The 26,829-nt window shown below is 57.8% G+C and overlaps 1 protein-coding gene across 1 annotated transcript; it reads right to left on the bottom strand.

Annotated features, from left to right (window-relative positions):
* Positions 1 to 3,763: 3,763 nt before the first annotated feature.
* LOC138435244 (endoplasmic reticulum mannosyl-oligosaccharide 1,2-alpha-mannosidase-like) lies at positions 3,764 to 16,963 on the bottom strand. The gene is made up of 14 exons (XM_069579577.1): positions 16,547 to 16,963; positions 15,235 to 15,343; positions 14,428 to 14,543; positions 12,574 to 12,782; positions 12,286 to 12,398; positions 11,654 to 11,794; positions 11,048 to 11,362; positions 10,219 to 10,367; positions 9,648 to 9,836; positions 6,522 to 6,712; positions 5,785 to 5,905; positions 5,139 to 5,336; positions 4,932 to 5,063; positions 3,764 to 4,340 (listed from the first exon to the last, which is right to left on the bottom strand). The coding sequence occupies exons 1-14, from the start codon at positions 16,961 to 16,963 to the stop codon at positions 4,137 to 4,139; spliced, it is 2,604 nt and encodes an 867-aa protein (XP_069435678.1). The 3' UTR covers positions 3,764 to 4,136.
* Between the last annotated feature and the right edge of the window lie 9,866 nt (positions 16,964 to 26,829).

Here is a 26,829-nt window from a genome sequence, read left to right as displayed (position 1 = left end):
AGGAAGTCTTGAACTTGGGAAATGTGTTTCTTCTTTTTGCTTTTTCAAGATTATTTTGGCTATTCAGGGCCCCTTGCAATCCAATATGAATTTGAGGATTGACATTGCAACTTCTGCAGAAAAAAAAGTTGGAATTTTGATCAGGACTGCACTGAACCTGCAGGTCACTCTAGGTAGTGTTGGCATCTTAAAATCAAGTCTTCCCGGGACTTCCTTGTGGTCTAGAGGTTAGGACTCTCCACTTTCACTGCTGGAGCCAGGTTTTATCCCTGGTTGGGGAACTAAGATCCAGTAAGCTGAGTGGTGCAGCCAAAAAAAAAAAAAAAAAAGGCTTTCTACCCATGAACAAAGGATACCTTTCTACCTCAGTTCAGTTCAGTTCAGTTGCTGAGTCATATCTGACTCTTTTCGACCCCTGAATCGCAGCACGCCAGGCCTCCCTGTCCACTCAAACTCGTGTCCATCGAGTCGGTGATGCCATCCAGCCATCTCATCCTCTGTTGTCCCCTTTTCCTCCTGCCCCCAATCCCTCCAAGCATCAGAGTCTTTTCCAGTGAGTCAACTCTTCACATGAGGTGGCCAAAGTACTGGAGTTTCACCTGTTTAAGTCCTAATTTCCATTAGCAATGTTTTATAGTTTGCGATGTACAGTTAAATCACCCCCTTGGTAAAATTTATTTTTAGTTATTCTTTTAGATGCTATTTAAAGTGGAATTGCTTCTTTAATTTCCTTTTGAATTGTTCATTGCAGGTGCATGGAAACGTAGCTGATTTTTTTTTTCTGTTAATCTAACTTTCCTGAATTTATTACCTCTAATAGCTTTCTTAGAGACTCTTGTGTATGTATATCACAGATACTTTCTTTGGTTACCAGGGCGATTACAGTTAACGTCCTAAATTTATGACAATGTCCCTAAGTAGACGACAACTTCACTCGATCACACACATACACTGTGCTCCAAAGCGCCTCCAATCCTGGTTTACACTGTTGTTGTAGATCACATATCCACACATTTGGGCACAGCACCGTAAGTCTGTAATCGCTGTTCGTGCCTTTGTCTTTCAGACCCTATAGTAAATACAAAGTGGAGTCATAACCAAAAATATAATGCTGGCTTTGATACTTGCCCGTGGTTTTGCCTTTGTCTGAGATCTTTATTTCTCCCTGTGGCTTGGCGGTACTCTCTCATGTCCTTTCATTTCAATCGGAAGGGACACCGTGAGGATTTCCTGCAGGGCAGGTCTGCTGGCAACAGACTCCACCGCTGTTTGTCTGGGAACGCCGCTGTTGCTGTTGCGTTGCTTGGTCATGTCCGACTCTTTGTGACCCCACACACTGAAGCACTCCAGGCTTCCGTGTTTCTCGTCACCTCCCAGAGCTTGCTCAAACTCATGTCCCTGAACCAGTGGAGCCCTGAATTCTTCATTTTTGAAGGTCAATTTTGCTGGGCACAGGACTCTGCTTGACAACTTTATTCACCCATCACCTTAAATACGCCGTTGCCTCCTGGTTTCTACGGCTTTCTGTTTTAAGTTGATTGTTTCTGGTTCTGGCGGGTCTTGGTTGTAGGGTGCAGGTGTGCACAGATCCCCTACAGCTACGGAATCTCAGTTCCTGGACCAGGGAGCAAACCCCTGTCCCCTGCGTTGGAAGTCAAATCCATAACCACTGGGCCACCGGGGAAGTCCATCTCTCATTTTCTGATGAAAAATTATCTGTTAATAGGAAGATGGCTTTTATATAGCAGTCATTTCTCTTGTGCTATTTTCAAGATTCTGTCAACAATTTGGTTATTAAAGTGCCTTGGTGTCAGTCTCTTTGACTTGATTCTTGGAAGTCACTGGACTTCTTGGATTTGTAGACTCGTACTTTCATCGCATTTGGTAAGTTTTTCAACTGTTCATTTTTCCCTCTTCTCTTTCCTTTGAAACTACTACAAGGCACGCATGGGACCCATAGGAAGGGACTCCAGGGCTCTCTGGCCTCTGCTTACTGGTGTTTGTTGTTTTCTCTGCTCATGAGAGTGGGACTGTGAAGAAGGCTGAGTGCCGAAGAATGGATGCGTTTGAACTGTGGTGTTGGAGAAGACTCTTGAGAGTCCCTTGGACTGCAAGGGGATCTAACCAGTCCATCCTAAAGGAGATCAATCCTGGGTGTTCTTTGGAAGGAATGATGCTAAAGCTGAAACTCCAGTACTCTGGCCACCTCATGTGAAGAGTTGACTCATTGGAAAAGACCCTGACGCTGGGAGGGATTGGGGGCAGGAGGAGAAGGGGACGGCAGAGGATGAGATGGCTGGATGGCACCACGGACTCGATGGACACGAGTCTGAGTGAACTCTGGGAGATGGTGATGGACAGGGAGGACTGGCATGCTGCGGTTCATGGGGTCGCAGAGAGTCGACACGGCTAAGCGACTGGACTGGACTGGACTGGACTGGGCTGACCTCTCACACACCGACTCCAGCTGACTGGCGTGCTGCGGTTCATGGGGTCCCGGAGAGTCGACACGGCTGAGCGACTGGACTGGGCTGGACTGGGCTGGCCTCTCACACCCCGACTCCAGCTCTCTCTTGCCGGCTTGGCGCTGCTGCTGCCCTAACGGGCCTTTCAGTGGTTGTGCTTTTCACTCTGAGCCTTTGCTTTCTGTTAGTGACTTTTCTCATTGTTTTGGATTTCCTCTACCTCCATGAGCATTTTTCCTTGAGCTCTTCTAGCATGTTTTAAACGCCATCTACTTCTGACTGCACTGGGTCCTGGTTGCGATGTGACGGTGTTCTCTAGCTGTGGGGAGCAGGGGCTACTCTTCACCGCAGTGCACAGGCTTCTCACTGTGGCGGCTTCTGTGGCTGCAGAGCATGGGCTCTAGGGCACATGGGCTTAGTTGACCCTCAGAAGGGGGCATCTCCCCACACCAGGGATCGAACTCATGTCCCCTGCTTTGGCAGGTGGACTCTCAGCTACTGAACCACCAGAGAAGCTCTCCTCTCGCATTTTTAAACAATTCTCTTAAAGTTGCTCTCTAATAATTATGGGGTCTGAAATTCTTCCGGGATGGTTGCTACCAACTAGTATTGTTCCCTTGGGTGGAGCACTTTCCTGCCTTACCTTTGGTCTGTGATCTCGCTGCTGCTGCTGTTGAGAGCTGGCTCTGATTGGTTTTGTGTGTGTGCATGTCTCTCTTGGGGGAACAAGAGCTGGGAGTTGCCGCCTCTGCCCTGCGGCTGCAACCTCCCCTTGTCTTAGGCTTTGTGAACTTTTTGATGACGTTTTTCATTATACCTAACAGGATTAGGATTTCTGAAGGGGGGGAATATGACTTTCAGTGCACAGAACATAGAGTTGGGACCCAAAAGCCTGGAGTGTCTCAATCTACCCCCAGCATTTCAGAGACCAGTGCAAACACATGGGGAACCTCACAGAGCATACGTGCTTCCATCCCAACTGAAGTCCGTCTGTTGGGCTGGGAGCTGGTGAACATGCCTCCCAGCCTTGCCCAGCCCTGTAAAGGCAGGGGCGGATCCCTGAGTCCAACATGTAAACACCACAGCCAGCCAGGAGCCCGAAGCCCCATGAGGTCAGGATGCCCTGAGCCCCTGGGTCAGGCGTGTTCACAGGCTGTGACCCTGAAGCTGGGCTGCACTGGGCTGTGCCCTCAGCCCATCTCTGATCACATCACGGGCTCGGGGCCCAAGTGGCCTGGGGTGACCAGCTGCCCAGGACCCCGAGGAAGCCCTTGCAGGGCAGCAGAGAGGATTCAGGCTTCAGGAATGTAGTCATTTGATTTGATTTTCTAGGAAGAAGGAAGAAACTTGCTGAGTGGACAAGATTCCCCAGAATCACACCGCCCATTTATTCCCACGTGTTCCAAACGGTGATCCAGCAGGAACCAGGCGAGGAGCAGAGTCAGCGGCAGAGCACCAGATGCCCAGGGGCCGCCCCAGGCAGCCACGAGGCCCCGAGACAGCCCGGCCCTGCGGCCCGCCGGCCTCCGTCACCAGCCCGGCCCGGAGACGTGCCGCCAGCTGGGGGGTCACCGCACAGCCAAGGCCAGGGCCCGGGCCTTGCCGACAGGCATCCTCACAGACAGCACGTATCAGCCTCCTGGGCAGCGCCTACTCGAGAGCCATCCCGCCCTAGGAGGGGGCCCAGATGGGCAGGGGGTGAGCCTCTGTGTTGAACACGTAGGTGTCCAGGCTCAGCAGGTCAGGATCGTCGGAGAAGAGCAGATACAGGTATTTGAGCGTCTCCCCCAGAAAGAAGCTCTCCATCTTGTCCCTGGGCTGGGGGTGGCGGGGGTCCTGGACATTGCTGATGGAAGAATAGCCGCCCGAAGGGACCTGCTCGAGAGGCGAGGCCGCAAGTCACGATGCTGGCTCAGCCCTCTGGAGGGCTGCCAGCCAGAGGCGGCCCCCCGGGGCACTGGCCCACCCCAGAACACACGGGCCCCTAGGGCAGGGTCTGGGGCGGGGAGGACACCAAAGCCCACAGGGGGAATGGCCACCTGGAGGGTAGCCATGGTTCCCTTCAGTGACCAGATGCCAAGTGCCACCTCCAAAACCTGTGCAGGCCTCACAAAGGCCCCAAGGCCACCCGAGGGGTGTAGAGTCCACCTCAGGGGCCACAGGGCGAAGGTCAAGTCTCAGCCCTGCCAGGGTAGGCAGTGGGCCCTGGGCAGAGCAGAGGGTGGTGCTGGTTGTGGCCCCTGGCCTGGAGACTAGCGGCCCAGAGGTCACTCACCCGCTGGGCGCAAACACGCTGCCCAGGCCGCACGGAGGGCCCAGCAGAGACACGCTCTGTGCGCCGACACAGCTGTCCCCAGAGAGGAGAGACGGACGCCCCGATCCCCCGGGCCCTCACAGCAGGGCAGGGCCTCCCGGTGCAGCCCCCGGGAGGTGAGAGTGAGGCCCTGGGGCCCGGCGGGGGCTCACCCGCGTGTAGGTGTTGAAGCTGCGCAGGATCTCCCAGCCCCAGTCCTGGTACTTGCGGTCGCCCGTGAGGCGGTGAAGGTAGAACAGGCTCTCCACGGTCTCGGGGCGCAGCAGGTTGTGTCTGTCGGCCGCCTGGGGGGGCACGTGGGCTCAGGAGGTGCCCCCGGCATGCCCATCTGGCCCAGCCCTGGGCGCGGCGTAGCTCACCTTGACCTGAACATCCTTCATGGCCTTCGTGTGGTGCAGGTTGAAGTGTGCGATCTCGGGGCTCAGCCCCGTCTCCATCTGACGGTACATCTGGTAGCAGGTGTCCATGAGTGCCTGGGCCAACTCCATGTGCTCAGCAGGCAGGCCGTGGTGGGCACCCAGAGCCAGTGTCCCCGGCAGGAAGCACACCAGGTGGTCCTGAAACCACAGGGCCACCTCATCAGCAGGCCCAGCGCCGTCAGGCCTCAGACAGGGGACTGAGCTGCAGGCCAAGCGCCTGGGGCCCCACACAGGCAGGGGAGAAGCTTCTGGAAGGGCCACCTCAAAGGCTGACGGGGCCCTGCCTGCAGGAGAGCAGGAGGGGGCGCAACTGGGAGTGGGGGTTCCCCGAGAGCGTGGAGAGACAGACAGCAGGGCAGAGGCCTGGAGGAGGCGCGGGCTCTGGGATGGGGGCCCTGGCTCCCCACGGACCTCAGCTCCTGCTGCTCTCACGGGACACCCACATCCACCCGGGACCACCCACGCTCCACGGCCAGGACCACGAGGTTCCCCCGGTCGTCCCCACTCCGAGCCACCAGACACCAAGCACAGAGGCTGGGTCCTCAGCTGCCTTGAGGCCAGATCAGGGAAACACGCTCCCACTCACCATCTTGGCGCTGAAGCGGCCGTGGTTGAGCTCCCCCACGAAGGTCAGCTTCCTGGGCTCGGATCTAGCGAGCAGGTGCTTCCTGATCCCGTCCACGGCTTCCAGGTAGTCTTCCAGCAGCCTGTGCAGACCAGCGGGGCCTGTGTGCTCTAGCCAGGCGGGCGCACAGCCCTCAGGTCCACAAACAGGGCGTGGCCCCGAGCTCCCGTCCCCTGGGATCTACGCGGCCCGGCCCTGCCAGCCCCATGGGGTCAGCCTCTCGGGCCTCTGGGCTGCCCCCACCCCAGTGAGGCCAGTGCCTCCCAACCAGCCCCAAGGGGCCAATGGAGACCAGCCTCGGCCAGCCTGATTCATCCTGAACCAGCCTGAGGGCTCCCCAGTCAGTGACACATCCTGGGACACAGCCACCCCCAGGCTTGAGGCTTGAGAGGACCCCAGCGCCCCACTGGGGTTCATCTCTATTTTATAACTGGACAAGGAGCCACCAGGCTGCTCCCTGGGAACGTGTGAGTTTTCAGTGTCAAAGCGCTAAGCACCAGGAGTCCCACACGGCCCTGGCTGCCGCCCACTGGAGCCGATGGCCAAGCAGCCCCAGCCCCAGGGAAGAGCCCTGTCTGCCCACGCCGGTGGCCGGCCCTTGCTCTGCATATAGGATGGACAGAAACACCCTTCCCCACAGAGGGCCCCGCCACCCCGAGCCCAGGGGGCCGCCCCGAAAGCAGAGAAACAGGCCTCACTGCCTCTCCTTCTTCCCGCCCTGGATCCACTGCTTCAGCAGGTACTCGTAGTAGCTGTCGGCCCCGGCGCCCAGGGTGAACACGCCCAGGTGGGTGAAGCTGCCGCTGTCGGTGTTGATGAACATGGGCACCAGCCCGTCCAGCTTCCCGTGCAGGCCATGCACGAGCCTCGTCACCTCCTCTGCGGCCTCCTGGGGCAGACGGCGGGGGCGGTGAGCTGGTGGGCTGGGCAGAGGGGCTGCCCTCTGACTCAGCGCCTGGACAGCCGACCGCGGGTCTGAACTCATCCCCAAGACCCTTCCCAGCCTCCACCCAGGACAGAGGCCGCAGCTGTGGGGCTGGCACCCCCTCCTGAGGATGGCTGAGTGCTCCCACTCCCTGCAGGGCTGGCAGGCACGTCTGTTTCCCAGCCCAAGGTTGCTTCAAATGATGACAACGGCCCCAAAGTCCCGAGCCACCGGGGAACATCTATTCCCCCTTCAAGGCCCATCCTGCCCTGGGCTCCTGTCTAACCGGGGCAGCGCGTGTGTCTGCCCCCAAGGCTCTGTGCACGCTTCCTCACAGTCGTCCGGACCCAGCAGTTACACACCCATCGGTGTGCACACTTCCCCGGAGTGAGCTGCTTTACCCCTCTGTGATCTCGCAACCACCGCACCTGGCAATCCGTGTGTCTGCAAGTGACCCTCATGAGCAAGTAGTTTCAGGCGGAGCTGCCCTTGGGTGTGTGGGGACCTCACGTGAACGGTGTGTGTTCTCCATCATCAGCAGAGGCTCCCTGACCTAGGGTGGCAGCTGACAGGCCACACTTCATCTAGGGACTGGAACACAGTACCTAATCCACAGGCAGCAGAAATGAGAGACCGACTCTTTGAAAATGAAAACCTCTTGTACATCTAAGGACCCCATCCACACTGGAAACACGCAAAGTACAGACGAGAGAAAAATATGGGCGTGCCACATATCTGAGTCAGGATGACTGTCCAGAATGCATAGAGAATCCCTACAACTCAGCAACAAAAAACCCAAGCAAGCTGATTCACATGAGGGCAAAGGCTTTTCATAGACATTTTGCCAAAGAAGACATACAAATAAGCATAGGAAAAAATGTTTAACATCATTGATCACTAATGAAATGGAAATAGATACCACAAGAATCAGATGTCACCTCACGCTTACCTCAGTGGCTACTACCAAAACCAAACCAAACAAACAAAAAACCCCAGTAAACAAGTGTTGCAAGGATGTGAGAAGCTGAAACACTTGTGCACTGCTGGCGGAAATCCAGAATGGGACAACCGCTCGGGACAGTGGTGTGGCGTTTCCTCAAAAACACTGAGCACGGAGTGACCTTACGCTCTCATAACTTCAGTTCTAAGGATTACATCTAACCAGATGCTATCACAGCTGTGTTCAGAACTGCATCATTCCCTGTAACCACAGTGTGGAAGCAAACCAGTGCCCGTTGATGGATGGATGGAAGAGCGAAGTGTGGTCCATCCGTGCAGTGGAATATTATTCAGTCTTCAAAAGGAAGGACATTGTGATGCTGCTCTGCGGATGAACCCCGCAGACACTACGCTGCATGAAATGAGCCAGACTCACAAGGAGAGATGCTGTATGACTCTACCTGGTGACAGACCTTGAGCAGGACACTTCATGGAGACAGAGAATGGAAGGAAGTGAGTCGCTACATAATTCGTGCAGAGCTCCAGCTCATCCGATGGGAGAGTTCTGGAGATCTGCTTCACAGCTGTGTGAACAGATTGAACACTTATGGACTGGATGCTTCAAGATGGTTTTATGATGGCGAATTTTACGTTACGTGATTTTCTCACCACAATAAGAAAAGAAAGAGGCAAAATTTTAAAGCATGAAAGTATTTTTCATGGGGACAGAAAGTAGATGGTTGTGTCCAGACCCGGGAGAATAGGGAGTTGCTCTCTAGCTGAGGGCAGGGGGTCGGATTGGGGAGGTGACGGCGATGATGGCTACACAACGGTCTGAACGCGCTCGACGCCGCGGCCTGCGCAGAGGGCAGTCACCGGGCTGCAGTCTCTGCTGAGCGTGTTTTTAAAGGAGGCCATGACAGGCAGAGGGCTTGCAGATTCGATATTCGCTTTCCACTCATTTTAATAATACAGATTGATATGGGTAGAAAATAGAAGAGGAAAGACTCAAGGGCAGATGCTGTGGGTCTGGATTCCCCATCTCCCACTACCTCTGATCTTGTATAAGTAACCAGCACCCTTCCTGCCTCGGTTTCTCCAGTTTGGTCTGGGAAGGGCTGCGGCGATTGCAGCAGGGACTACATCAGCTGAAGCCTCTCACTCTGCCAAGCCGCTCTGGAAGGCAGAGCAGTGTGGGAAATGAAGACGCACAGGCCGAAGGGGGGTGGGCCCCTCAGCACCCACCCAGGTGCTCACTGTCCTCTGGGCTCAGATGCCAGGGTCCCCGGATCATTTGAAGGAGGCATCTGGGCACCAAGGAAGCCTGTAGTGAACAGAAGCTCACAGCCTTGCGGACTGCTGTGACTATAGCAATCCCTGACATGCTTGAGGCCTTTTTCCAGTCCAGGTCCTCAAATTAGGACTTCTTCCCTGGGAGGAAGACTCAGGGGTCAGCACTGCCCTGCCCCCCCATGGAGGAGCCACGCCGGCACACCTCGCCAGCTGCCCAGCCAGGACACTTGTGTGCGGGGCCCAGTCTGGATGCCAAAATGGGACGACAACGTCACCTACGCTGACCTGACTACAAAACCCAGAGCTCCAACACACCCCGCGGCACTCAGCCACAACACAGCAGGCGGCCCTCAGCACTGCAGGAGGGCCCAGGATGGCGGCAAGTGGCACCAGGCCACGCCAAGCACGGCAGGACAAGCCACCAGCTGTCGGGACCCGCGGGGCAGGCCAGGCAGAGGACTCAGCCTCCAGTCAAGGCCTCTCCCATCTGCGCCTCCGGCATCACCAGAAAATGCGATTCTGCAGGAGAACGTGGGACAGGAACCAACACCGACGCGACTCTGGTGGCCCAGGACCCACAACCATGCAGACCTGCAGTCGCCTCCAGGAGCCAGAGACGGCCCCGCAGGACCCCCAGTCCTCAGCCGGGGGCAGAGCCCCGCCATACCTGAAACTTCTTATCCCCCGTGAGACGAGAGAGCTCTCGGAACTCCAGCTGAATGCTTGTCACCTCAGACACCGTGCTATCAGAGGTCCATCGGGGTGGGTGAGCAACTCCAGTGCCAATGTTTACAATGGAGTATGGAATCTTAGAGGGTGTTCGGAAGGCAGGCATCAACCGATTTCCAAAATCCTCCTGATACACAACACGGCAATGAGTCAACGATTCCTGTTGCTCGGCGGCCTTGTCTCCATGACACGATGGTAAGCCCAACACCCGTTTTCATCAAATTCAGTGGACAGACCTGAGTAGGCTGGCTTCACGTGGCCCAACCCTGGCCAGCTACAAAACCGAGCTGGACTCAATTAGTTCAGAATGACCTCACAGGCAGGCAGCAGGCTGGCCCAATGCTGCTTCAGCCACCCACGTGCTCAGAAACAGACTCAAGAGCGGGAGGAGACAGAACTGGAAACAAACGCCCGCCACAGCCCAGTCCCGAGAGAAAAGCACTGACTGCTGAGCACTTGAGACCCCAGTCCCCCCAGGACGTGAACAGACCCGATGCCGGGACACTCACAGCCTTCTTCAGGAAGAGGACGTCCCCAGACAGGTGGAAGGCGCTCAGAAGCCCCCCCAGGATCCGGATGGTGCTCTCAAACAGGTTGACGTCCACATCTTTCCGAAATCGTAACTTCTTGGACACCCACTTCCTGGCTTCTTGAAATTCTGCCACGTGGAACAGCAGAGACACAGGGGAAAATTAACAGGCCAGCCTTTCCCTGGCCGCGCCCTCGGGGCTGTGCAAATCCCTGCAGGGTTCTGACATCACCTCCTCATGCAAGAGGGGGGCCCAGGAGTCCTCCAACCGCACAGAATACCCAGGCCCAGCGTGCAGCTGGGGGAAGGCCGCGCAGCGTGAGCACAAGTGCTCGACGTCAAGGCCACGCTACAGAGAAGCACGAGAGAGCGAGTGGCTGGAGGCCTGCGGTGCAAGTATCGGGCGGAACAGGGCCGTGAGTGCGCCAGGTCAGACACCTGGGGACACGTCACCCGCCTCACCCTGTCTGCACCGACAAGGACCGAGGGCGACTCAGGGCGCGGCCGGCCACCGCGTCAGGTCCCGTGCTGCCTCCCACCACAGGGCCCTCCTGACCGCAGCGGAAACGCGGCTGCAAACACCCCTGGACGCCACCCTCCAGCACACTCGGCGCTCTGCAGGAGGCGCAGGGCGCACGGACGTGTGGGGACAGAGAACCGCCTGCGGCCAGCACAGCCACGCCGGCAGCCAGGACAGGGGGAAGCACAGCCCGGCAGGACGCGGCATGTGGTCGCCTCCCAGACCCGGCTCACTCGGGCCCGAGGGTCACGCGCGGCGAACTCGAGCCCACCGCAGGGACAGCAGGTACCTTTCTTTAGCCCCAGAATCCACATGGTGTCCAGGGCGTCGATCAGCGTGAGGCCGAGGCCGAACCACTCGCTGAAGGACCTGGTCAGGGGCTTCAGCTCGTCGTGGCCCCAGGCGAACTTGCGGTATCCAGCCCATGCGTGGAGGAAGGCGTCTACCACAGCCTTCTGGCGCGCGTTCTGGGAGGCTGGGAGGAGGAAAGCAGGGCGTGGGCACCCAGACAGACCGGCCCTGTGGCCCCACAGCCAGTGAGCCTGCCCTGGGGACACCTCAGGCTGCAGTGAAGGCTCAAGCGGCAACTGCCACCTGGCCCAGGCTGGTCAGCCTCCACCAGGTCCCAGCAGGGACCAGCCTCCAGGAAAGAGTGAAGGAGCGAAAGCAGGGGACCCAGGACGCCTGGGTGTGCCGCCTGGCGTGTGGACATCAAACCTGGTGACCCTGACAAGACGGTCTCGTCGGCTGGGGCCTGCGTCTACTGTCAGTGGAGGGAGCTTCCGAGGAGGAGCAAACGGAGCTGACACCTCGAGGCTGATCAGACGCCTCCCGGGGCTCGGAGCACATCAGAGGTGGGCCACTGCACAAAGAGCCAGCAGCGTCCACGCTGCACCACGCACGGGCTCCGTGACGGTGAGGCCGGCCGCGGTCCACACCACGTCGCGTCGTCCATCGCTAACCCGGCCTGTGTCCCTCAGGGCCGTGGCCACAGGACCGCTTCCTGGCTGCCTGGTTCCCCTGGGGGCCTCCAGAGCTGGAAGCAGAGCCTCCCAGCCAGGGCACAGTCGCAGTTCTCCAGTCTATGGAATGGGCACAGGACAGTCCGCCACCTCAGCGGAGAGGTGAGGACCACAGTGTGCAGGCTGCATGGGGCTCAGTGAGCCCCGCCGCCCACAGGCCCTTCACCTCTCACGCCGGAGCCTGAGGGCCCTGCACGTCTGCCCAGAGCCATCAGTCTGGGGGGGTCCCCGAAGGACAGAGGTACACAGCTCCACCCAGGCCTGTCACCGGGACACGGGCGAGAGGCCAGCCCCCTGCAGCTGCACTGGACATGGGGGGTCAGCCGCGGAGGGGCCGGACGTCGTCACCAAGGCTCTGAGGAGTGCCTGACCCCAAAGACCCCCGGTGCCCATGCTCCAAGGGAAGGCAGGAGCTGCACGGCTACCCCAGCTCTCCAGTATGCCCAACGCGGCGCCCGTCAGAACGAATGCCAGCTGAGGCCCAGAGGGCACAGGCAGCCCCTACCTCGATGGGCCCGAATCCTCAGGGCCTGCTGCTGAAAAGGCCAGCTGGAGAACTCTGCCTTCTTGAGAGGGTGTCTGGGGCCCTGTTCCGGCTTGGTCCCTGCTCCCCTCCACCTGGAGGAAGAGAATCAAACTCAGAGCAGAGGCGGATCGCTCAGCCTCCCACTCTACACGGGGGACCTCAAGTGAGCAGTCCCTGACCCTGCTCCCCACGGGCACAGTCTGTGACAAAGGAAAGCTATCCTTATGTGTCAGGCTGGTTCTCTTTATTTTTCAGGGGATAAAACACCAAAAGAGGCCTCTGGGTTTCCCACGTTCAGGCCGTCTCTGACACTCCGGGTACCTGAGGCCGTCTCTCTGCGCCTCTGCTCCCCAGCCAGCCTCTCCCACCACCTCTGCCCTCCTCTGGGCCTGGTCTTGCCTCCTCTCCTGGGAGTCTCCTTCGGGCGCTCTAATCTGCAGGTTGGGGGGTCCTCGTCGGAAATGCCTTTGGGGCTTCTGGACAGAGACAAGAGTCACTCGTACAATGATTCCATCCCGCTTCTAGGACGCACCCCGTCCCTAGTCAGACCCGGAGCCACACAGGGAGCGCTGTGGGCTGGCTGAGCAGTTGCAGTTTCCTAGAGGAAATGATTTCCGCTTTTCATACGATGTGCAGCTTCGGGAGGAGCCCCTTTCTCAGCAGCTCCTGGCTCTGCCTCCGATGGAGGCTCTGCCTATGGGCGAGTGTAGCCCTGGAGAGTCAGTTAAGCCCCTGGCCAGAGCGTGTCTGGGAGTCAGACCCTAAGGGTAGCAGGGCAGGGTTCAACCACCCCGTCCCCGTCGATGGAGCCACAGAGAACACTGCCCAGGCCTGCGCCCGGGACTCCCACCTCAGCCTCGGAAGGCTGCGGCAGAGGCGGCCGGTCAGTGACAGCGCTGTGCGAGGCCGCACTCGTCCTGGCTCCAGCCCCCGACAGCGGCTGTGACAGCAACTCCTCCAGCTCCCAAGGACACAGACTCGTGACCGGAAAAGCCTCTGGCTGCAGCACCCATGGACACCCTGGTGGAGGATCCGTGAGTCACCCCCTTCCAAGATCCAAACCCCACAGAGCCGGGCCCCTGGATCACGAGAGTAGCTGCGGCCGAAACAAAGCTCCATGGATGAAGCAGGTCTCGGGGACGAGTGTCGGCATCGGACCCAGAGAGGAGGTGCCAGCGGCCTCAGCATGCACAGGGGCCCCAAGACTCGCTCCACAGGAGACGTGGATGTTCACGCCTTCATTTCCAGGCCCCTCCTGGACACCAGCGTCCAGGTCATGGATGCTGAGGTGTGGAAACGTGTCTCTCGGGGGAGAGACAGCCACATTCTGCTGGCACATGACCGTGAAGTCAGCACACGAGAGTGGTCACAGAAGTGACAGGAGGAACGCGCTTGGCTCTAAAGGGAGAAACCGGCTCTCTCACACACAGACCTTGCAGAGAGACGGGGTGAGAGCAGGCAGCCTGTGGGGCGTGAGGCCAGCATCAGTCCCAGAGCCTCTCCCTGGGGGCGCCTGGGCACTTGGACACCCGAGCCCGCGGGAGCGTGTCCCTGGCACAGAGCACCCTGGGCTCTCAGAGGCCGGCCGCTCTCCTGGGGTGGGACCTGCCCTGGCTCTGGCTGACCCCTCGCCCTCGTCTCCACCTGCTCCCCCGCCCCCGCTCGCCCCCCTGAACGGCTCGGGGCCCCCCAGGACACGGCCTCACCCCTGCCCCCACCCTTTCTGGATGGCAGGCACCACGCACCTGCCAACTCCCGCTCCTCCCTGCTGACCCCACTGTGAGGCGGAGGCCCCAGCACCTCCGTCTGGGCAGGTCCAGAGGGGAGCCCCCGCCTGACTGCTCCCGGCCAGTAGCTCCCAGAGAAAAGGCACGGTCTCTCTCACCTCCCAAGGACCCGGAGCACCAGACAGGCAAAGAGGACGGAGGACAGAATGGCCCTCCTCCTCCCTCCGCGTCTCCTCCGTCCCACCAGCCCAGAGCAAGGCGGCGCAGGTTAAAACCTCAGACGCACGGCAGGAAGCAGAAGTCTTCCCAGTCCCTCGCAAACAGCCCCTGCTGTGCTGAAGCGCTTCTGGCCTGGAGCCCACTTATGCCTCCACCTTCAGCTTACTCCAAGTACCTGAGGCGACAGCCCCGCCACGGCCTCTGGGTTCTCAGCTGCTTTCTGAGGAGCTGGCAAGACGGGAGGATTTGCTGGTCTCATCTGCCATGCTGCCGCCGACCTGCTGTCCACAGCTAAACAGGAGAGTCTATTTTATCTCAAATACGCCTCAAGGCCCAGAGGAGAGTCACACGGCGCCGGAAACAGCACCTACACAGCCAGCCCTCCTGCAAAGAATGGGACAGGCCGGGACCTCCAAAAAGGGCAGGTCAAGGGATTCCAGAGTGCCACAGGGACGCAAACCTTGCCCTTAGCTCCTGGCAGCTTCTGTCTTTATCCCCACCCACAACCCAAACACTTGGCTTTTATCTTTTCCACTTCAAGGAGGGCCCACGGTGGCACACGGGCCATTCACGGGAGTGACCCGCGGGGGCTCTGCAGCTTTCCTCCTCCAAGGAGCTGCGAGCAGAACCTAGGAGGGAGCTGCCCTCCTCCCGGCACCGGCACCTGCGCTTCCTTCCCAGCACTGCAGTGCGTGCCAGGAAGCGCCTGCAGCACAGCGCGTGCACACTCCGCGTGCGCCCTCGGACCTGGGTCTCATGTGAGACGGCCGGACGGCAGGCCGCTTCTCACAGCAGACGTCTGGGCAACAGCCACACACTGCAGATTAACAGCCACCTTATAGCGGGTGGCTGGGGACATTCTAGGCTCCTCCTCATCTCACTTCCTGCCAATGCGCTGAAGTCTAGGCCTCCTGCCGCTGCCAGATTGCTGTGCCGCCCCTTAGAGAGCCCTCAGGACACCCGAGGATCATGCAGCTGGTACCTGCCCACTCGTCAGCCATGTGGACATAGGACCGGAGGCCGAAGAGCATCAGGACCACCAGCAGGAAGAGGACTACCATCCGCTGTAACCTTGATAGCTGCTTCCATTTCTGAGGGACAGACAACGACCATTTTACTGAAAGGAGCACAGCGAGCAATCTCTCCTGCCGTGTCAGACTCTGGGAGGATGAGGAGCAATTCCCGAGGCAGCATGGGGCTCTGCTGCTTCTGAACCGGGGACGTTTCCTCCAAGTGGGGGCCGCAGCCGACACCCCATACTGATCCACTTAGAATGAAACCCATGGGGAGAACTTTTCTGGCTCTGGTGTGGGTGTGGAAAATGACTGGCAGCTGGGTGTGCTGGCTGCAGCCTCCTCCCGCCTTACCTTGGCCCTGCAGCCCACTAGCTGGGCTCAGGCCCCCACCTCTACATAGCTACAAGTTCCTTGCATGGCATTAAAGGCCTCCTGCAAAAACCAATTCTTTAAAGGTCCAACTGGGAAATCCTTGGCAGTCCAGTGGTTAAGATCCGAGCTTCCGCTGCATGGGGCCCAGTTTGATCTCTGGTTGGGGAACTAAGCTCCCGGGTGCTGCCTGTCTCAACCAAAAGAAAAACACCTCCTGAGAGGCAGGTCCACAACAAACTAAAGAGGACAAAGGGACGCTGGTGCTGGCTCCCCCTGACCCGTCAGGCCTCGTGATAGGACAGTGACGCCAGCAGGCAGATTTTACTGAAGCGACATCAGGTTCATAACTCAGGTTCTGGATCAGTGATGGGAAGGACTTAAAAACCACAAGGTCTGTCTGCGGTGAGACATGAGTACTGTTTTTCTTTCATCTTCGTGAGGCCGTGAAAGTCAGAAATAACAGAAATAAGGTGAGGGCAGCTGGACTGAAACCTCCTGATTCGTGGCAGAAGCAAAAGAAAAGCACCTCTGGGGACGTCGGCCTGAGTCAGCGGAAGAAGTCGTTATAAAGTTTTAAGTAATGATGGGGCAAAGTTTATCCAAAGCAAATGGGTTTCTGAATGTCCTAGCTCCCGAGGCCAGCTTGAGAAAGGGGTGGCAGGTGACCCTGGAGGCGCGAGACTGACCGACTCTCCGAGTGCCAGCAAGCAGAAGCCAGGGGCCAGAGGAGTGCCGCCGCCTCAGACAGACCCGCTCTCGGCTCCTCCTCCCCAGGAGCGCTCACACACTCGGTGCTGGGGTGTCGGTGACGCGCCAGGCGTCAGTGCTGCGTGACCTTAAAGAGTCAAGGGTGGCTTGCTTCTTCGACAGACAGAGGCGCAAGGGGTCTCAGACGGGCCAAGCTACCGAGTCCAGGGCCCCCATCCAAGGCCCTCGTGCCAGACCCACCAGAGACGCGGGGCAACAAGCGGGCCCTGCCGCAGGCCCCGCGGGGCACCGGCTGGGGGCGGCGCCCGGTCGGGCTCTGGCGGGGTCTTGCGCGGAGGGCCGGCCGAGCCTCTCTCCGGGCCTCCGCGGCGGCCCCGCGGCCCCGCAGCCGGCGGGCGTGTGCGGGCGCGGCTGCCGGGGCCGGGTCGCAGCTGTCCCGCCCGCGGAGCCTGTCTCCCGCCGCGCTCCGCGCCCTCCCGGCCCCGCAGGCTTGGGCCGGCGCCGGCGGACGCTCACCCGCCACGGCCAGCAGGGGCCCCGCGCTCCGCCGCCGTCCGGCCTCCAGCCGGGGCTCAGCGCCAAGGCGCCCCCGGGCGGTGCGGGCCGCGGGTGCATGCCGGCGGCGGTGCTGCTGCCGGTACTCCGCGCGCGCAGAAGCCCGCCGACCGTTACCCGCTCTGCGCGGCGGCCGAGGAGCGGCTCTGGCCCGGCGCTCGCGGAGCTGCGTCCCCGCCCGGCTCCCCCGCGAAGGCCTGGGGGACCGGCCGAGCCTTCCCGGGCGGCTCCGCCGCGCGCGCGGGGCTCGGGGCGGACTTGACCCGGCTGTCTTCCCGGAGCCGTGGCGTGGGGCTGGGGCCTGGCCGACCGGGCTCAGGGGGGGCAGAGGGCTGCAGAGCCAGGCGGGGGGGCCCTCGGGGTCTTCATCGAGTGTGTGTGTGCGCGCGCACGCCACTTAGTCGCATCCAACTCTGCGACCCCATGACTGTAGCCCACCAGGCTGTGGGCTCCTCTGTCCCTGGAATTATCCAGGCAAGAATGCTGGAGTGGGTTCCACTCCCTTCTCCAGGGGGTCTTCCTGATTCAGGGATCCAACCCAGGTCTCCTGCGTTGCAGGCAGAGTCTCTGCCATCACCAGGAAAGCCACTGGACCTATACGTCTGAAAGTCGCTCAGTCGTGCCCGACTCTTTGCGGCCCAGAGTCGGTATAGTCTGTGGGATTCTACAGGCCAGGATACTGGGGTGGGTAGCGTTCCCTTCTCCAGGGTATCTTCCCGACCCGGGAATCGAATCCGGGTCTCCCGCGTTGCAGGCGGATTCTTTACCAGCTGAGCCACAGGCGAAGTCAATTGAACTTATTAAACTTAGTAAAGGGAACCCTCAGTGAACGAAAATTAGTCAAGGAAACCCTCAGGGAGGTGCAGTCAGGAGACCAGGAGCGGGAGCGCTCTCGCCCTAGGGGGCAGCCTCAATAGCAGACCCCACAGGAAGGTGCTGACCTGCGCCCCAGGCAGAGGGAGGTTTTCTCCCCGCTCGGCAACCGTTCAGCCAATGAGAGGCAGGGCAGCGAATAAAAAGCCGCCACACTTCCGGCTCCCGGTTTTCTCCCATGGACCCTTGTTTAGAACAGCCTCCTGTCGTCTATGAAAGGGTTCCTTTTGTTCTCAGCACTTGCTGGAAGGTCACCTTTGTTTGTCTTGGATTCCGGTTCTTAACTGTTCCACAATAAACCCACGTTGCTGGTAAAATAACTGGCTGTTTTCTTGTTCCAGGTCCACAGCCAGTGACAAAGCACAATGGAAGAAGGCTAACAGGAAAGAACCATCAATGACAGGCCCCCACGAACAAGCGCATCGCTTCTCCTAGAGGAAGTCACCTACCTCAGTGACTTAGCCGAGAAACCATCCTCACCCTGAAGTCGCAGTCTTTCCCAGGGAGATTTCATTTAAAACAATAACAGCAAAAAACCCCAAACCTCTCAGCCTCCTCACTTTTCTCTATAAAGTAACCATTCCTCTCCTGTTTGTTGGGCTTACATATGGCTTTTGCTAGAGCCTGCTGCTGCTGCTGCTAAGTCGCTTCAGTCGTGTCCGACTCTGTGCGACCCCACAGACGGCAGCCCACCAGGCTCCCCCGTCCCTGGGGGAGTGGGTTGCCATTTCCTTCTCCAATGCATGAAAGTGAAGAATGAAAGTGAAGTCAGTCGTGTCCGACTCTCCGAGACCCCATGGACTGCAGCCCACCAGGCTCCTGCGTCCATGAGATTTTCCAGGCAAGAGTACTGGAGTGGGGTGCCATTGCCTTCTCCTTGCTATAGCCTGCGTGTCCCAAATTGCAGTGCCTGTGATGTTCCAACGTCCACTTTCACTGGTGGAATAACCGAGTGCTTATTCTCGGCCAGCAGACTCCGTCGTCTTCAGAATGCAGCAAAGAGCGCGGCGCTGCTGTGAGCTTCTTCCCCTCAACACACAGGGCCAGGGAGGCCTGGGCTGCAGAGGGCCCCACCCGGTGTTCTCTGCAGCCCCTCCCTAGGGCTTTCCCAATGCCCACTCCCCATGGGGGAACCCACGGCTTCCTGCCATCCCAGCTATGACCTTCCCCAGGAGGGCTCCCCAGCACAGGCCCCTACTGCCCAGCACCTGGGCCTGTCTGCCCCTGACCCAGAGACTGCCCTCCCTGCGCCCCCTCCTCTCTGGGGCCGCTGCAGGTCTCCCACACGCACTCCGCTGGCAGTTCCAGACGTGCCCTCAGGACTCCTCCCGGCACAACCAGCCACCAGGGAAACGGTGGCATCTGGAGGAGGGTTTGTCATGGTTTCTCACCCTCCCCACCAACAGAGCTGGTTGAAGGGACAGCTTCTGGACCAGCCCCCAAGGTGCCCGATCCACTGGGTCTTCCCAGGCTCCCTGCAACCCTGGGAAAGAGCTGGATGGAGCACAGGGAGGTTCCTGGGCAGCCCAGATTGGGTTCAGCTCAGCCTGCGGGCTCTCGCTTCCCCAGGGCCAGCAGGCTGCAGCCCCTGGACAGACGCAGACCTGGGACACCCCGAGCTGCTCCTGCCACACTCGCTGGTGAGAGCGCGCTCGCCAGGCCGGGCTGGATCGCAGCACCTTGTGTTGACTGGAAATCCCTGCATTCTGGGAAAACTGAGTTTGTCCATCTTCCAAAACTCAGTTGCTTCAATTAGCAGCTGTCTGAGTGAGAGATGATGGGGGCACGTGGCTCCTAAGGAAGCAGGAGGGAGGTGCCTGTAGCCTTGGGACCCCCGACCCACAGGGAGCCTCACCTGGGAGAGGACCCAGCATGACCGGGGCCTCCTGGTCCCGGCGCCCTCGCATCGCAGGACAGACATTGCAGGAGACGGTGAGGTGCACCCGGGGCCTCTCTGCGCTGAGCGAGACCTCACGCGAAGGTGTAATTATTTGAAAATAAAAAGGTTTTGTGAAAGCAAGCTGTTTTAATAGTTTACCCAACAAACTCGACTTGGCAGTGAGGAGCCCCTGGGCCGGGCGGGACCCTCAACCTCGGCCTCCTCCTTGGTGACCCTCCTCTGCCCCAGGCCCTCTGCTTGCCTGTGGAGCAGCTGGGAGAAGGCAAGTAAGGCACAGGTTAGGACTGACGGCAAAGCCTGGATGGAGGCACAGCCGTCCTCCGGGCCCTGGGCCTGGCCCTGACCCCGCCGTCACACCCGGGGCGGGAGGCGTGGACGAGCCACTGGGCCACTCCAAGCCCCTGGGAGGCTCACTGCCACTGAAGCCCCCGGGACAGCACCCTTCCTGTGGGAGTCAGCCGCATGTGGGCTGGAGGAGCAGGGAGGGGCGGGGCGGGCCTGGCCGAGCTGCAGGCCGCACTTAGGACACTCTTCACAGGAGGAGGGGACAGGCGCCCTGCGCTGCTCTCCAGGCGGGAAGCGGGCAGGGCCCAAGCAGCCAAGCCCGTGGAAAGAGACCAGAGGCAGCCGGCTTCTCCCCATCTTGACCAGGCTGAGGGTGTGCAGTGAGGGACTGTGCCCACCCCTCCCTGGGGGCGGTGGGGGGGAGGCGGCAGTAAGGAGCACAGGCATTGTTGTCAGAAGCTCCCTGTAGGCTTGGGGCGGCGGGGAGCGCCCTCCACGGGTCCCACTGTTTTCTGGGGGCTGAGGCTTTGGACGGAACTCGAGAGAACTCTGCCAGGCGTGCAGGCCAAGCTTCCCAGAGAGCCAGCTCTGGACCTGCTGTGGGCCTCAGCCGGGCAGGGAAGGGGCGCCCAGCTGTGACCCCAGGCTCAGCTGCCAGGGAGGGAGGAGCAGCCCCTTCAAACACAGTGCCGTGCTAGGGTTTGGATAAAATGGAAAAAAATTCCTAAAAAGATACAAATGACCGAAACTGATGCAAGAAGAAATGGAAAACACGAACAGGTGTCTAAGAGAGCTGGGCCAGTGATGCAGCCTCCCTCCAAGAGGAAGCCCAGGCCCCAGCGGCGCTGCTGGGGAAGCCTACCAAACACTCAAAGGAGAATTGGCATCAACATTCACAAACTCTTCCGGGAAAGAAAAGCGGCGCAAACACTTTCCAGCTCATTCTATGAGGCCAATATTAACTTAATACCAAACTGGAACGAGGAATCACTAGAAAACTACAGACCAATATCTCCCGTTAAGATAAATGCAAAAATTCTCTACAAAATGTTAGCTAAAAGAATTCAGCAATATTCAGGAAACACTGTACATTTTGACCATTTTTCCCAGGGATGTAAGCTCGGTTTAACATCCATAAATTGCTGTCATACACCATGCCAAGAAAGCACCAAAGCGACAGGATCGTTTCAGTAAATGCAGAAGATAAGCATTTGAAAAATCCAGTGCCTATCCACAATAAATACTCTCAACAAACTAGGGAAAGAAGAGGACTTCCTAACCTGGTACAATTGCCTGCAAGACCCAATAGCTATTATTGTACTTGATAGTGAAAACTCAAATGCTTTCCCTCTGGGATCAGAAGTGAGGCACAGATGTCTGCTCTCACTGTTTCAGTCTTGGAACGAGAGTTTCTGTCTAGTTCATTCTCCCAAGAAAGACACAAACAGCTTCCAGACCGGGAAGGAAGAAAGGAAACCGCCTATTAACACACAGACAGCGTGATTCCTACAAAATGCTCAGGAGTTGAGAACAACCAAAAACCCTACTAGAACTAATAAACAGGTTCAGAAAGTGCACAGACACAAGATCGATGCTTGAAAGTCAGTTTTATTTCCACATGCACATTACTGATGACAGGCTAAAAATAAAGAAACAGTTTCATTCAAAATTGCAGCAAAAAAAAAAAACAGGAATAAATTTAATGAAATAGCTGCAAGTTTTTGTACATAAAAATCTACAAAACACTGCTGAAAATAAAGATGTTCTAAATATTAATAAGGGATTGAAAGACCCCATTTTTAAGACTGCAATTGTCTTAATTAACATATAAATGTACTGCAGTCTCTATCAAATCTTAGCAGAAATTGACAAGATGATCCTAAATTATATTTGTGATTACAAAGGCCCCAGACTAGCCGAAACAACCCTGAAAAAGAATGAAGCTGGAGAAATGGCACTAGCTGTGCAGAGCTGCAGTTATCAAGACAGTGCGGTCCTGGCATGCCAAGGCACGTAGGTCAGTGGGGCAGAACCGAGATTTGAGAAGCCGACCCTTACATTCATGGTCAACCGACGTCCGACAAAGACAGTAAGAAAGCTCAGTGATTAAAGGATAGCTTTTTTCAACAAATGGTGCTGGGTCAATCAGATACCTACATGAAATGAATGAATGTGCCCCTGGACTTATGCCACATGCAGGAAAGAGCTCAAAGTGGGTCAGAGACCTAAGCGTGAGAACCCAAACTACACAGCTCTTGGATGAAAACGTAAAATAAAATCTTTGTGGCTTTGGATTGGGCAAAGATACTTTAGATATACCAGAGCACAATCAACTACCAAAAAGTTTGGTAACTGGACCTCATCAACATTTAAAAGTCTTGCACGTTAAAGACCACATTAAGAAAATGAAAACGCAAGTCACAGACATGGAGAAAATATTAAAAAACATAATATCCGATAAAAGAGCTTTATCTAGAATATAAGACATGTAAACTCAATACAAAGAAGAAAATTAACACAGTTAATATGGGCGACATATTCAAATAAACATTTCTCCAAAGAAAATATACAAAAGGCCAATAAGCACAAGAAAAGATGCTGAACATAGTCAGTCACTAAGGAAAATGCTCAATAAAACCTCCCTGAGGAGCATTCACATTTATCAAAACACTGCACCCAACAGCAGCAAAATGCACAATTTCCTCTAGGTTCACAGAATATTCACCAAGAAAAACCACCTTATGAACCATAAAATAAGTCTCAATATATTTAAGATCATACAACATATGTGCTCTGTAACATATGTGATCAGTAGCAGAAATACATTCAGAGGATTTCCAAATATTTGAAAATTAAACAACAGACTTCTAAATAACCCATAAGTCAAAGCAGAAATCACAGGAGAAATTAGGAAAACTGTGCAACTTAATGAAAACAAAACACACAGCCTGTCAAAGCATGCAGGATCTGTGGCCTAGTGGGAGCTTTACAGGAAAATGAAAAGTCCTGATTCTTGCTTCAAAACACCTCCTAGACCTGCATCTGTCTCTTCCTCACGGCGGTGCCGCCATCCTCTCAGCTGCTCAGGACAGAAACTCCGGAGTTATTCTTGGCTCCTGACCTTCTTGTCCCCTATCTTGCCGCATCTGTATCTCTACACTGGAACACGAATTATCCCGGTAACTTCCTGGGTGGCCACCCCCTTCTGCTCTCATTATCCACATAGCAGCTGGATGGTTCTCTCCAAAAGTTAAACTGAACCATGTCCCTCTCCTGGTCTAATCCTTCCGATCTCACATAGAATTAAGCCGGGGCCCATGAGGGCTCCCCACCTCCACGGCCTCTTTCCTGCCTCCCCTGCTCCAAGCTCTGGCATCCCCGTCCCTGGAACACTCTTTCCTCAGATATTTGCACGGCTTGGTCTCTCATTTCATTCAGAAAAAAATCAGCCTGCATTGATTATTTAACCATCCATTGATCAAAACAACAATAAACACGCATTATGTCTCCCAGTTTCCGTCAGGAATTCTGCAGCAGTGTGCAGAATGGCTCCGGCCCCAGGTCCCTCACGAGGTGACACCCAAGACGTGGGCCACGCTCGAAGGCCGGGTGAGTCCGGAGGGCGCCTGGAGTGTCCAAAGGGGTTCACGCCCACAGCTGGCAAATCGGTGCTGGCCACTGGCAGGGGGCCACTGGCAGGAGTGCCTGTCCACACGGGCCTCCCTCGGAGCAGGTGACCCCGGAAGGATGGCACCGGAGCACAGCTGTTCCTCGGACCTCCCCTTGAGAGCCACCCGTGTCCCTCTGCCACACCCCTCTCGGAAGCAGTCTGCCAGTCCCACCACATACAGAGAGAGAGACTGGGCACCCTCTGAAGGGGAGCACGTCGAAGACGTCGCAGGGGTGCGGAAACCACCCCACGGCCCCATCGAGCTCTGTCCTCCCCTCCTCTCTCCTTCTCCTCGGAGCATGGGACACTGCGGGAAACGGTCTGAGATCCTTATCTGCTTGCCGTGTGCTAGGTCAGGAATCTCACTTTCCGACTGCTGGACTCCAGTAACGTAGAGCAGTGCCTGCCGGGCCACGGGAGCCCAGCAAATGTCTGTGGGTGAGTGAAATACGAAAGTCCCCCTACAGTGGGACCTGTGGGGACACTGTAATCTTGAGAAGATGCGTGCTTGCAAGCTCAGTCTCTCAGTCGTGTCTGACTCTGCAATCCCATGGACAGTAGCCCACCAGGCTCCTCTGTCCATGGAATTTTCCAGCAAGAATGCTGGAGCGGGTTGCCATTTCCTCCTCCAGGGGATCTTCCCGACCCAGGGATCAAACCTGCATCTTTTGTGTCTCCTGCATTGGCAGGCAGATTCTTTACCGCTGTGCCACCTGGGACACCTGTTGGGAAGACGGGCTTGCCAGAAAGTTAGGGTTTGGAAAGTCAGTGAGGACAGGGACAGGAGGATCTTGTGGGGGCGGCGGGCAGAAGAACCATCTGGACATGGTGTGTGACGGAAATCAGCGTGAGGGCAAGCAAGATGGCACCGTGGGGGTCTGCAGCCGTGCTGGTGAGGGCCCTCGGGCTCCCCCAGGTCGAGGACGGAGTCCCAGGGGCCAGGCCTGCAGATAGCCAGCCCCAGCTCCCCAGGCCTGGTCTGGAGGCAGGCCCTTGACTGGCTGCAGGCCAGGAGTCTGGACACAGCACAAAAGCTCCACCTGCCTGTCAGCGTCCTCCTGACGGAAGCGTCCACAAGAGACTCAACTTTCAGAGATCGGTTCTCACCCCGGTGACTGATTTGGTCAAAATCCTCGGGGAAAACCCTGAGGGGGCGGTGGGGGGGGTCCTGCTTGAGTCACGTGACTCCCTCTCAGCCAATGGACCAAGGCCGAGGGGCTGTATGTGTGATTGACAGCCCTTGCTAGAGCCCCTGGGTTGGAGTCAGGGAGGAGGGGAAGCTGTTCCCTCCACATGGGGAACCAGGTTGGGCTCCGGTTGAGCCCCAGGCCTGGCGGTGCAGCTGGAGGCTCCCCCTCCTCCCCCTGGATGGACAGGACCTCTCTCCCACTGGAGGCCAGAGGCGGCACCCCAGCATTCCTCTGTCCTGACCACAGACTCTGATGCACCGGACTCAGGGGTCCAGTCCCGGCGGCATCTTTGTGTGTCTGTGTGTCTGTGTGAGTCACAGGTGCATTTAATCGTACCCTAGGGCAGCAGCAGTGCTGTGAGTCAACACCACGTCCCGCATTCCCACAACCGAGCCAGACTGACGTCCCACTTAAGTGAAGCTGGTTAGTGATGACCGTGAGCAGACGCAGGCCTGGAAGCTCTCAAGCCTTTATTTCACTTTTTTCCCTCTTTCTCTTTCTTCGGCTGCACTTGACCTTCGCGCAGCGCAGCGTACGGGCTGCTGCTGAGCTCAGGCTCCCGCGGGCTCTGTTGTGCGGTTCCCTCGGGCTTTTCTAGCTGTGGTTCCAGAGCTTTGCTCTGCAGCATGGGCTATGGAACAATCCTTCCCCTGTGTTGGAAGGCAGACTCTTAACCACTGGACCAGCAGGGAAGCCCCAGGCTTTCCTTCTTTTATCAGCACTCCTGATTTTATAAGCTGCTCTGCTGCTGAGTCACTCAGTCGTGTCCGACTCTCTGTGACCCCATGGACTGTAGCCCACCAGGTTCCTCTGTCCCTGGGATTTTCCAGGCAAGACTGCCAGAACAGATCGCCATTTCCTTCTCCAGTGGATCTTCCCGACCCAGGGATCGAACCACAGTCTCCCGCGTCTCCTGCACTGCAGGCTCATTCTTTGCCACGAGCGCAAGGAAGCCCATTAACCCCATTCCCGCCCAGATCTCCTGGTAAGCTTAGATATGGTGATCCAAATATTCTTAATAAGGCTTTGACGCATCCTGGCACAGGCAGGCATCTGCTCAGGCAGCCTCAGCCTGCGGCAGGATCTTTCATGGCAAGCAGCAGGGTCGAGCCCTTCTGCAGCTGCACCCCTCTTGCTGGGGGCGTGGAAGAAGCCCAGGAGGTGAAAGGGGGTGCAGAGCCCAGGAGAGACTCAGCATGGGGAAGACTGAGGCCTGCGGCATGCGAGGGCCTCTGGGCAGAAGCTTGAATGCCGGCAGCCTGGGGAGGCAGTGCTGGGTTGGTAAACAGGCCTCAAGGGTAAGAGGAGCGCTGGCGGCCGCAGGCAGTGCCCATGGGTGAGTGCTCCAGCCCTGGCCACGTTCAAGCTTCCAGCTGTGTGGCGACCAGCCCTGGGCCGGGGAACATGGAGAAATTCTCTTTCTAGGCCCCACAGGAGTCTCTCCAGCACCCCCTCCTGGAGGAGTGCGGTGGGTGGGAGGAGCCAGGCCCCCGGGTGGCTTTGGCCCCTGGTGAATTCCTTCCTCCCTGCACTGACCTGGAGCTGTCGGGGCCACACCAGAGCCAGCGTTGCTGGCGGCCTGTCCCCACGCACCCGTGCAGACTCCAAGCTCTGAGCCACCAGAGGCCACAGATCCTGTGAAGAAGGGACCAGCTCTGGGCCCCTGAGCACATCCCCCAGGCCCTCCTAAGACCACACGGCAGGCTGTGGACCTCAGCCCCAGAACAGAGGGATGTGTGGGTGCGGCTGTAGGCGGGCACAGTAGCCCCCAAGCAATGATTTCCTCGCGTTGAGAGAGAAGGGGACAAGACAGAGAGCATGCCAAGCGCTGCAGCCCTCGCCTTACAGCCAGGGTTCCCACAGTGTCTGTGCTGAGCTGGGGCAGGCCGGTCAGAACAGGGATGAGGAAGGCAGAGGACGGGGCCAGGACCCTGCCGGGAGGGACTTGGCCCCTCCCCCCTCCCCCCCTTAGGACATCGCTTAGGTGTGGGGACCACCCTGCTTTGTC

This window comes from Ovis canadensis, chromosome 3, assembly GCF_042477335.2.
Source record: "Ovis canadensis isolate MfBH-ARS-UI-01 breed Bighorn chromosome 3, ARS-UI_OviCan_v2, whole genome shotgun sequence".
In the NCBI taxonomy this organism is placed as follows: Eukaryota; Metazoa; Chordata; class Mammalia; order Artiodactyla; family Bovidae; genus Ovis; species Ovis canadensis.
The sequence above is the reverse complement of the archived record's forward strand: the minus strand, read 5'-3'. Positions and strand labels throughout refer to the sequence as shown.